General features: G+C 40.8%; 1 protein-coding gene across 1 annotated transcript in view; it reads right to left on the bottom strand.

The window, feature by feature from the left end:
* The window catches only part of prkcab (protein kinase C, alpha, b), a gene marked incomplete at both ends in the record, with an annotated part of 102,092 nt that overhangs the window by 4,306 nt on the left and 85,286 nt on the right, over window positions 1-12,500 (bottom strand). Inside the window, 7 exons of the mRNA XM_084488855.1 lie at window positions 1,966-2,046; window positions 4,614-4,752; window positions 6,212-6,274; window positions 7,497-7,588; window positions 9,052-9,225; window positions 9,356-9,496; window positions 12,019-12,048. Coding sequence (XP_084344981.1) covers window positions 1,966-2,046; window positions 4,614-4,752; window positions 6,212-6,274; window positions 7,497-7,588; window positions 9,052-9,225; window positions 9,356-9,496; window positions 12,019-12,048 — 720 coding nt within the window. The remainder of the gene's footprint in view (window positions 1-1,965; window positions 2,047-4,613; window positions 4,753-6,211; window positions 6,275-7,496; window positions 7,589-9,051; window positions 9,226-9,355; window positions 9,497-12,018; window positions 12,049-12,500) is intronic.

Genomic DNA, 12,500 nt, shown 5'->3' with positions numbered 1-12,500 from the left:
CCTATATAGATTTTGTCTCTAGTTTCTTGCATCTTTCATGTATTTTTCTTTCACCTAAGGTATGGCAGAGCATATAAAATATAGATGTCTGCGACCGCTCTGAGAGCGGAATACATGAGTGTCCCTTCAGTGTTAACACACTGAGTGGGATTCAACATTCACTCATTCATTCACTCATTCACGAATAACCCACTCACTCACTTACCAACTAATTTATTCACTAGCTATCTAACAAACTCATTAGCTAGATATATTAGTAACTTCACTCACTTACTATCTTACTGACTAACAAACTAACGCACTCACTGTCTCACTATCTTACTGACTCACTCACTCACATTCACTCACTAACTATCCAACTCAAGTCATTCACCATCTAACTTAGGAACTCCAATCAATCCTGATATATATAATTTCATAAAACATCCACCAGCTGTATTCTGCCAAGAAAATGTGCCTAATGTGCAACAACTGTGATACACAATATAGGGCCCTATTTTAATGGTCTGAAACGCAAGTATGAAGCACGAAACGCAAGTAGCTTTGTGGGCGGATCTCTGGATCTCTATTATACTGGTGGATAAATGACCGAATCTAAAATGGGTTGGTCTGAAGTAGCTTAATTACCCGTAGGTGTGTTTTGGGCGTAACATGCAATAAACCAATGAGAGTGCCATCTTCCATCTTCTTTAAGAGCCAGTGCATTTGAATTGACAAGTTGATATTTTGACCACATGAATTTCAAACTTCAAATGGCTCAGTTTATGGCCAAATAATAGGAGAAAAGAGAAAGAGAACTGCACACATATATGATATGCAACTGTGGGTCTATTTAATGATATGCGGCAATACATTAACAAAGAACGTTTGTTACCAGTATTGTATACATTATAGTTATCAACTTGTGTTTATAATATGCATGTGTCCCCCCATTAATATACATTGCCATGGACTGTATTATGCATTACGTGTTTAGTTTGCGTGTGTTTGAACAGATGGGTGCACACATATTGTTGAACCGCACGCCAAACATCATCCGCATTCATTCATTCTTTTAAACACTCACTTGCAGTAAAACTACTATGTTTTCTCACAATCAAATACTCATCAATCCTAAAAGTTATGGGCTTGTACACAATGTCTGTGTCGAGAAAATATGTGTTTGCTGTATGGTGTTTGAAGATGCATTGATTTAAAAGTACAACTTATTACCGCTGTATCAGCTGTGCTTTCCCAAATAATTTAACCAACGTTATAATTTACCCTAAAACAAGATTTTGTTTTGGAAGGCTGGGATATACTTTGCTGAAGTTAATTATTGTTCTTATTATGATTTTAACGCATGGCATTAGCCTACTACAGTGTTCATTCATGCAGCCCTGTATGGAAAAAAAATGTTTCCACAATGCTTGCTTACACATGCTATTTCTATGCAGTTTCACACATATGAACAATCTTTGACATCAGAAATTTAGGGTAATCGTTCATCGTTGCATGTTTGTGCTCTGTGTAGCCTACGTGTGTGTAAGCTTATGTTGCAGTTCCGACCTGCCATGGCACGTCAAAATAGCAACACCAACTGTGCTATCCGCTAGTGCATTTAGACCAGGTATTTGCCAGTCGGTGGCACAATTGCTTTTTGGATCACTAAAATAGCACCATGTATCTTTTGCGCCGGAACACGCCTCCACTTTTCACCGACACACCTCTCAAGGGCGCAAGTGTAGTGGCGCAAGTTTGCTGCGGGGGAAAATCAGCTTTACGCCGGGTGCAAACTAGCAACGATACATGTGTCGGTGTAGAAAGTCAATTGCGCTGGGTGCAAGATAGGGCCGATAGTATCAGTATTGCATGAGTGAGATGTAGGTGTGAGTACAGCTCAATAAGCCTGCTTACAATATGTCAATATCTGCAATGCTAATCTTCCAATTTGAATTCCTGAAAGACGAAAAAGAAGGTCATTACCTGTCCTGCCAGCATCTCATAGAGTAGAACGCCATACGCCCACCAGTCCACAGACTTCCCATAAGGTTGGTACGCAATGATCTATCAAGGGAATGAAACGCAGAGGAAGGATACACATTTGATTTATTGACATAAACTCCAAACCACAAATATTAACAAATATCAAGAAAATTATGATTAATTTATTCATCTCTCGTACTCAAGACAAACACTGTACAAGACATTGAGTGTGCTACTCAATTGTAGAGATTGTCAATTTTAGATGCATGACAGTAAGGTGCAGATAGGGGTTAGGTATCTCGCTCAAGGATGCCTTCATTGGGGTTCATAGAGTATATGTACGCAGGCCATACAACAATATATTTCAGGCATACTACAGACATCGTCACAGCTAAGACATCGTTCTGTTTCGGTTCAAGCCTTTGCCGTGATAAGTCACCCACACACAATCAAGAATTTATATGCTCTCAAAATTAGTTTTAGTAATTTCAGGGCAAGGGTCCGACGTTGTGACAAGCTGGAGGCTTTTCTTAAGGCTTTGCTGCCACACAGCAGATCTCTTCTCTCTCCACACAAGTCACATGTGACCACTGTTAAACGCGCTGAGCCATTTTCCACTGACATAACAAAAGGCTCGCTGTCCAACCATCCAATTTACCAACCAATCGACACTTCCCCACACAAACGTTACACACACAAATATTACACCTACACATCCCACACACACACGTGTACGTATGCGTACACACAAATATACAAGCACACACAGACAAAAAAACACACACAAACACTTGCACTAATTCGTCAACACAAATACACACACACACACACACACACACACACACACACACACACACACACACACACACACACACACACACACACACACACACACACACACACACACACACATACACGTTCATAGACACATGTACGAGCACACACATACACAGGCTTATGACTGCATTTAGCTTTCGTTGGTTTCAAAAGGCAGCAATGTAAAAGCTGAATAATAAGTAGAAAGAAATGTTTCAATTTCAGTTAAAGCCATCATCGGTTCATAGTAGTACTTATTTACACTGCCAAATATGCCGTCTTATGCATGCCTTTTTCGTGGCACGGTCCGTGCGTTTACACTGCCCGAGGTAAATTGCCTGCTTGAGCTAGCACCCCAATTTACCCTCCCTATTATCATGCAAATGTAATTAGACGCTCCGCGTGGGGGGGGGGGGGGGGGGGGGGTTGGGTAGAGGTGTTGCTGCGCTGTCTCTACAACAGAGACAACGCAGCGATATCAACATGAGAGACGGTGAAATCCGTGAGCTGCTGACCATCAGAGAAGGTGATGCAGTCGCATAATGCATTAAACAAAGACGTTGAAAGATGCAATCTACGAGAAAGACGCAGAGGAACTGTCCTTACAAGGCTTTTGTCGGGATAAAAAGAATAGAATATTGCGTTTGCGTATTGCACTTGCGTTTTTGCACTTGTAAATAGTTAATCTGGTTTGTAGCCTACACTCAGTCTTTATTCATAAAAAAATAAAAACATTCGGGAGTATGCAAATTATTCTAAAGAGGTCTAGACTCACCTAGCCCCACCTTCTCCAGTGAACCAAGAAAGCCCGCTCCATGAATAACGGGGGATTTTACCCCCTCGGTTTTTACACAGGCAACTTGAGATAAGACGGTGAAATTGCCGGGCTTGCCAAGTCACGACCGAACCAGCTTGGCAGTGTAAAAAGGCCAACTATTTCAAATTGCCTTCTTATTTTTTCGCCCTTATTTTTACCATATTCATCTATGATTATGTGTTTGGTATGAAGGACTTATTAATCAGTAAGCTGATACAAGCATCAAGAACCTGACCTTTTTGTACACCCATTAGTCAAAACAAATGAATGATGTATAAATTATACGGAAATTAATATACGTAAATAATATCATTTTGTGAATTCACTTGTAAATACAAGCTGCACATATTCTACATTCAGCAACAGGTTTTTACATTTACTAGTGCAAGGCTTTCACCTGACCTTTACAATGTTTTATACTATGTAAAAAACATAAGTAACAAAATATGCCAGATTCTAAATATATATCTGTGTATACGCTCTGTATGCACAGCACAGTGCACAGTAATGAGTCTGAAAGCGGTTTAAGAACATCATCATCACTCACAGAGGCTCAACATCTAGTAATAGAAGATCTGAGAGTACCTAAGTGCAAAAGTATCAGACCTTTAAATAGTCTATTGAAAGACAGGCCCTCACATGTACACACACACCTATGCAGGTGCATGAAAGCAGTCGATAAATGTAGGATAATGTAGTGTAGGGTTTGACTCCCAGTTGAAAAAAGGTACTGGGGTTCGATCTCAAATAATGCCCAGGCATAATAATGATGCCCAGGCTCAACCTGCTCCTTAATGACATGTGTCGGAATTCCCAGTAGGGGACGCTCATCCCTCTGGTCTATACAATATCCCAAATGCCCCAGGATGGAGATGGGAACACTGTTTCAATGGTAATATTGAGTGTCTTTGTGTGTGTCTATGTGTACTAATATAACTAATATACTAAGGAAATAATACATATATAATAAGGAAAATGCCCAACCGGATTCGGGTTGCTCGGATGGGCATCTTACCTCGGGGGCGATGTAGTCCGGCGTTCCGCAGAAGGTGCGCGTGTTCATACCCTCGTACATGTTCTCCTTACACATGCCAAAGTCAGCGATCTTGATGTGGCCCTCAGAGTCCAGCATGACGTTGTCCAGCTTCAGATCCCTGCCGGACAGACCAGGGGGTGTGTGTGTTAGGGTGTGTATTGTAGGAGTGTGTATGTTCAGGTTAACTTGTGGGACTGCACCTTGTTTTCGTTATTTCTCCCTCTCAAACTTTTCTGTTCTAACCAGGTGACCCCAATTAACCGTTGATTAAAGTTCCCGTTTTAAAAGGTCGACTCTGCTTGACTCCGAACATGAAACCTACCATTATTTTTCACTCTCCTGATGATTGAACGTTTATGTAGTTATATTTAACCAAAGAACATATTTAGACAGCCCAGAAGCTTCTTCTCCATTTAGTTCTGTTCCCTTGACTGCATTTGTTATGGGAAAAATGACATTGATGTAACATTGATTTTGCTGATTGTTCTCGAGCCTGTGCTTTGAAAAGCACAGGCTATCACTCTGCTGTTACAAGTGATACACGTTTGCCTATAGCTTGACACAGCACCAGCAGAGAAACAACATGAATAATAATTCATAAAATGGTGTTGCGCCACTCTCTGCTCAGGGCTTATCTGTCTCAAAACACTCTCACACATAGACACACACACACACACACACACACACACACACACACACACACACACACACTCAATATTACTATTAAATTATTATTAAACATACTCAATATTCAGACACCTCTGCCTTCTTCTGGGGCTGAATGTTGGTAAATGACAATGTCTGTACCCATCTTTTCCTCTTCCTTTTCTAATGTATTTTCCTTATTTCATAAAATAGTTTTGTTTTCTTCTTCTCTGGACACTGGCTAGAAATGAGAAGATGTAGTAGTTTGTGTGGACACATCTTTTGGGGGCTTTGTGCATGTGTGTGTGTGTGTGTGTGTGTGTGTGTGTGTGTGTGTGTGTGTGTGTGCATTTGCTTATAAAATGGACTGTGAGTAAACCAGGATCAAACATGCCTTACCAAGTTTCAGCCGTCGTTTACTTTGCAGCCGAATGAAAAATGCTGGTTTGTATTGCAGCAGACGTTACATAAACGTATATATAAACGTTATATAAACTACTTTAGACACCTTCTAAATAAACTGGTGTGCCGCACTATTTCTCTGCTGTCCTCACCTCTTCACATCCTCACTCTCCGTCGTGTGCACACACATTTAAAAAATATTTCCAATCACTTCAATCACTCTCACTTAATTTCATCATTCCTATTAAAATAGGGAGGCCGGTTACTGTTTTTAAATTAACTTTCTTCTTTAATTGTGCAAACGTCCTCCTCAAGTGCATTGAGTGTTGCCAACTGTATATTTAAAGCCAGCTTGCTAAGTAACATCACCATTTCAATTCAAACTCATAGATTGTGTTTAGGGCTTGCAGTTAATAACACAGCTTTTGGAACTTGTATAAAGTTCCAATGACAGCTTGCATTTAGAGCCAAGATGGTGGCTTAGTAAATAAGGCCTGTTCACATGTAATGAACATGAATGAAGGACCCACCTATAGATTACTCCCTTTCTGTGCAGGAAGAATAAGCCCACGGCGATCTCTGCAGCATAAAATCTGAAAAACAAACAAAAACAAAACAGTATATGTTGTTAGATCTATATCATCTTTAATCCTTATCACTTAACTCTTTCAGCGTGCGTCACTTCAGGTTCTAACTGTGGTTCTCTCACTTTTGTCTAGTTGTACTTATTTTTGGAACCGGTGGTTTAAAGAGGTGTAAATAATCCATAATCAACAGCCCTACTGATGCCTGTATTTTGTTGTGGTACAGTCATCAGCAACGGTCTGAGCATTCAGCACAGAATGATTGCTTTTATATCATGCATATATATATATGCATGCTCATCTCTACAAAGTATGTTTCTTGGTTGCGTTCCTGACAAACACGTAGAAATAAATAGCGTTGCTTCAGACAGTGCCCCTGGACACATGCAGGTACCAGCTGTTCCGGTTTCTTCTTCCCAAGTGTTTCATTGCGTGCATAAACAAACCCATCAGGTGATTGGCTACACAGAGAAGTATTAAAGGACAACGTCCAAATACATTGTAAACTATCTTTCCATGCCGACAGAACCTTCTACTGACAGCCTATTTATTAAACCTACTATTGTCTGGTGATACGCAACTGTCTCCGTTTTATGTCCATTGTCTATTGAATTGTACACAACCGTGTACAAAAACCTTCTATCATTTCCACATGTGGAAATAAAAAGTCCAATACTTGGTCTCACATGTATCTAGCTACTTTCATAGTGTTACACCTTAAAAATACATCTGGTCATTAACATAGGTAATGAAATAGAGGTGATGAAACATAGGTGATGAAACTTAGGTGATGAATCATAGGTGATGATTCATATGTGCAAACAGGAGTGGACCCTCCTTCATGATCTGGTGGAACATAATCCGTGACCAAACACAGTAATCAGCTGTATGCAAACCAACAGTTTGTTAGTCCCTTGAAAGCTTTACATGACAGGGTGAAGTTTTAAGATGACCTGTGTGTATAAGTCCTAATCAGAAACACAAAACGATTCAGCTGTAGCGAAAGTCATAACAAAAGTTGCAAATAAATCACAAATCTCAGAATGCTTTCAGGCATACTTTGCAGAAAAAAGTCTGATTCCCATTCATGGTGTCCACAAGGTGACGAATATACGCAAAACATGTTGACAACATTTACCACGGCAACAGAGGAGGCACGGAGAGGGATGAATGAGTAATGGTCGGGGTGACATGAATATTTAGCTGGTTTGGCGTGCAGGGTCATACTCACACTGCCTGGGGCTCTTTAAACTTGCCCACACGCTGGATGTGGTACATGAGGTCCCCTCCATTGATGTACTCCATCACAAAGTACAGCCGGTCCTGTATACAGAGTAAGGTACAGGAAGAAAGTGGTTGATGGATGCTATGATTCTCAGGTTGCCGGTGTTGATGACAAGAAAAATAAGCTCAGGAGCATTGAATTTTATGGCTTGTTAAAAATAAATGAGTCACAATAATAGACCTGTGATACAGTAAAATGGCCTCATTATACCACTCCTTTACAGAACAGAAAACGTTGTATAACCTTATCCATAAAGTCATACTTTATGGAAAATAAAAGTTGCAATGCATAATGTAATGTATAAACCCTCCTCCTACAACATCTGATGGAAAGTAAGACATTATTCATTGTTAGGAATTTTCAAATTTTCTCTCTCTCTCTTTCTCCCTCTCTCTCTGAAGGCTTAGTATTCCAGAGTCGACGCAACAGATTGTGTGTGTCCGGGTCCTTGTCTGTATGTGTGTGTGTGTGTGTGTGTGTGTGTGTGTGTGTGTGTGTACCCTTTCTATACAATGTGGTCTAAGATGAATAGTATAGATACAGTCAACAAAGAGAACACACATACACACCTCATGTGGGAGGGGGAAACAGAATTTATGAATGAAGTGTTGATCAGCCCGCACACACACACACACACACACACACACACACACACACACACACGCACACACACACAAACACTCACACACACACACACACACACACACACACACACACACACACACACACACACGCACACACACACACACACACACACACAAACACGCACACACACACACACACACACACACACGCACACACACAAATAATTGCTCTGATATAAAATGAAATCTATCCACATTGTGTTTCAATTCTATAGACAGAACACAAGCAGTGAAGCAGTCTTAGAGGACACTCGGAGAGCCAGTGCTACAACTTGTATTTGTAAGGGTGTTTTTGGTGCTACAACATGTTTCACACTTTTCCTTTTAAAGTGTTCTCATGTGTTCAATGATTCAGAGTATGTGGTGTTATGTTGATAATATCATAACTTAAAAAGAGGGTTGTCCTTTCATTTTGTTGCATTCATTAGTGGCACCTCATTCACACGTCCTTTACTTCCTACGTCATTGCTGGCCTACAGACGTCAGCATACTGCAAAAGGACTAGACCAAAGATGTCCTTTGCAAACCAATTAATTTTTATACTCAGGTTTTATACGTGGTTTAATTTGGTCACTTAACCTCCTGTTTGCTTAAAGGACCCCTACTATTTAATTATCAACGTCACACCTGGTGGTATAATAAAAAAGGGGACCTTGCTTCTCTGACTAATCACACATAATAATCGCTTGCCTTCATCTGTAGAGATTTCGGCAAGCGACAAAATCTTGATTAACCATTTACTTGGTTAGGATTTGGCAACGCAACTTCTTGGTTAGGATTTGGCAAGGAGAGCTGATTTCTGTCGGACTGGGCTCTGTGGTGCAACGGGTAAGGGTTAGAGTTGGTTCGGGACGTACCACTGTCTGGAAGCAGGAGTGCAGCTGCGTGAGGAAGGGGGGCTTATCCCTCTGGGCGAGCACCCTCTTCTCCACCATGGTACACTCCACATCATCGTCCTGGATCACCACGTCCTTCTTCAGGATCTTCACGGCATACAGCTCCTCTGTTGACTTCATCTCGGCCAGCATCACCTGGGTTCATATGTTTATTTTCTTTATGACCCCGTTTTCCAGAATGACCATATCCAACCACAGCCTCAACACAGCCATCCGTGTCATACGGTCGTTCGTATCCACGGGTCACCGTTGCCATTGCACTCACCTTGCCGAAGCTTCCCTTCCCCAGGAGCGCCAGGAAGTGAAAGTCACTGAGGCGGACTCGGTCCATGTTCCCCGACGGCAGACTGAACCTCCGGTGGTCCGACGGAGTGATCATCTTCTTACCGGGACCCATCTTGGCTTTCTGCACACACACACATACACGCAGACACCGAGCGCACACATACACACACAGACACACACACGCACCCATGCATGCACGCACACATGCACACATATACAAACAGACGCACAGGCACGCACGTAGAACCGCACACACACACACACGCACGCACGCACGCACACACGCACGCACACACACACATACACAAACACCGAACAGACACACAGGCATGCAGACACACACACACACACACACACACACACACACACACACACACACACACACACAGTGATGTTAATGTGATAGACAGTATCAGGGTTGAATCATTTTAGGTTCCATGTGTTTTTTTCCTGTTAAAAGTACATGGTGGGCCAAATGTATCGAACTATTTACATTGTGAAAGGGCACAATGTTAGTAAGATTAGTTCAGAGTACATCTGCATGCATGAACAACCCCCTTTTAAAGGCAAATCATTTTTTGTCTTTTAAAAAATGAGACTAAATGAACAGTTCAGCAGGTCAGATCGTGTAAACAAGGGAGAATGTTGGAGACAGTGAGCAAGCACTGCTCTGGTGTCCATCTGGTGGTTCTCTAAGGAAAGAACAATAAAAATAAATGAACAGGATTTTTTCTTTTTATCTCAGAGTTTGTTTGCATTTCATTTAAGATATAGGAACCGGTACTGAGACCTCGTACCAGACAGACAGACAGTTCTCTTGTACATTCTCTGCCTCTGAAAACATTAGCGTTGTTAGTGATGAAACGAGCGACATAAACGTGAACAACAAAGTGACATAAATTAGTAAAATGTCACAGTGACATGCCAGTGGTCAGCCCCTCGGTTCAATATCTGATCTCCCATTGGCTGGCTGTTGCCGCGTATGGCTCACTGACGACAGAGACAGCTCTGTTGCTAGTGTAATTTAGAAACGCGTGAAAGCTTGTGCAGTTAAGGGAGGGAGGGAGGAGAGGACTCTGTGGGGGGTCCCAGCATCCTCTGTCATTATAATGATTGCTCTGTCCGTTTTCTTTTGGGTTTATGTTGTGTTTTATTTTTCACACACTGGGAATACTGCATTCAAGACAATTGAGAACTCTGAAAAAAGGAGTTCTGACTTGTTTGAAATGAATTGAATGGTTGCCCAACGTGGTTTTAAATGTTGGAAATTTGGATATCACTTCATGGCTCTGATTGCCCGACTTGTAACAAAATTATACAAAATTATTTGACATTTGAACACATATTTTCTTGTGCAATTATCCAATTAAATTGCTAGCCAGTGTTTGTCTCTTCTCTTCTTCATAGCAAAAATTGCGGCTGCTTGTATTTTTTTGTATTTTAACCCTATTAGAATGCACAAGCTGCCATTAAGGCTCAAACTGGTGTCTGTTACTGTCAGATAACAGGGGAAAAGAGGCAACTGGTGGAGCCAGCACATCTTTTGCAAACATGCTTTGGGGGGCAAGGCAACTAAATTAAATATATTGATTGATGAAAACCATATGTAATGCAGTTAAAAGAGTCTGATTAAGGGACAACAAACTGCCGTTTGAGCCCCCACTGCCTTAAAAGCTTCACACCAACATTTAAAAACTAACCAAGTGCTGCCATCATGTGGAGAGGCTAAGAAACTACGCTTATGATCTACATATGAAGTACCGGTACACACCATTCTCTACATCACTCATCATAGAGTTTTATGCATACAACAAGTTATAATATTATAAAGCCACAAATTAAACCTACAATCCATAATAAATGCATAATCGACCTGCCCTTTTTTCATAATAATAAAAATTGTATCTATCATTGTGAGTCAAACTTCCTCATTGGCTCACATCTAATAATATAATTATTAGATGAATAAGATTAACTAATAAAAGGATGAAACAACTCTTCATAGCTATAAGCCCAACAGATTGTACGTTTAACCATGGCTTCATCTATTACTAGCGTTCTATAGGCCGGACTAGCATTAGACTTATGGAGGGTAGTGAAAAGACCACACTATAAGCCAATGAGGAGCAGGCGTGACAACCGCCCAGCCAATGAGGAGTGAGTGTGTGAGACTCTCCTAGCCATTGCCAAAGTGCAATGATGGAAAAGAGCATGTATAGCCCACCAGAATGCTGGGCGGATCTACAAATTTACTAACAAAGCTCTTCGGACTAAATAACTACCACTACTTTGGTCTAAATAACTCAAACACAGCAACTGTAAACAATAAAGGCATAAATGAAAGAGAGGTTAAAGTAAAATAGACAGTCAAAAAAAGGAGAAAAATGTCTTGCTTCAGCCATGTGCTGTGGGGGCGCTGGCCATTGTTAGTAAATTTGATTCTTCTCACAGAGATCGCAGACAAAAAACAAACCGAATCAAACAACCCAACGGCGGTTTGTTAGCACAGAAGAGAAAAAGCATGCGTGGTGGACACACCGTGCAAGGTGATTAGCAAACATAATTCATTAAAAAGAGAAAGAGAGAGAGAGTGTGAGAGACAGCTCTAGAGAGTTATAGTGAGGAAGCAGGCAGAAGCGCTACCTTGAGATAGTGGATATTTAGCTGGCAAGCCTAGAAGAGAAGAAAGGAGGAAAGAATGCTAACTTGTTAGCACGGTGATGAGCTAAAACGCTGTGAACTCGCTCAGTAATTGCTACGTAGCGACCCCTGATTAGCTACGCATGTGTCTATGTACATAGATATCTGTCACTTGATTAAATATAATTGATTGGATTTATTTACTTAAGGGAGCATTATGTTAGTTATTATAACTTTATGATCCTATTACGATTTGATCAATGTGATTACACTACGTACTTGGTCATTATTTTCAAGTTAAATGCAAATGAATTAAACTCAATATGTGACTCAAGAAATGTGTTTCTTATATATTTACTTAACTATCACACCTATAACAAAAAAAGAGAAATTCTAAGATTATTGAGAACAAAACCCTCTTCTCTCTTTTCATTTGATGATCAACATCAATGGGCCTGACCTTGGTTTCCAAGGCAACAGAGGCT

The sequence above is a fragment of the Micromesistius poutassou genome, assembly GCF_964030765.1.
Source record: "Micromesistius poutassou genome assembly, chromosome: 1".
Classification (NCBI taxonomy): Eukaryota; Metazoa; Chordata; class Actinopteri; order Gadiformes; family Gadidae; genus Micromesistius; species Micromesistius poutassou.
Note: the sequence above shows the minus strand (reverse complement) of the source record. Positions and strands in the feature narration are given on the sequence as shown.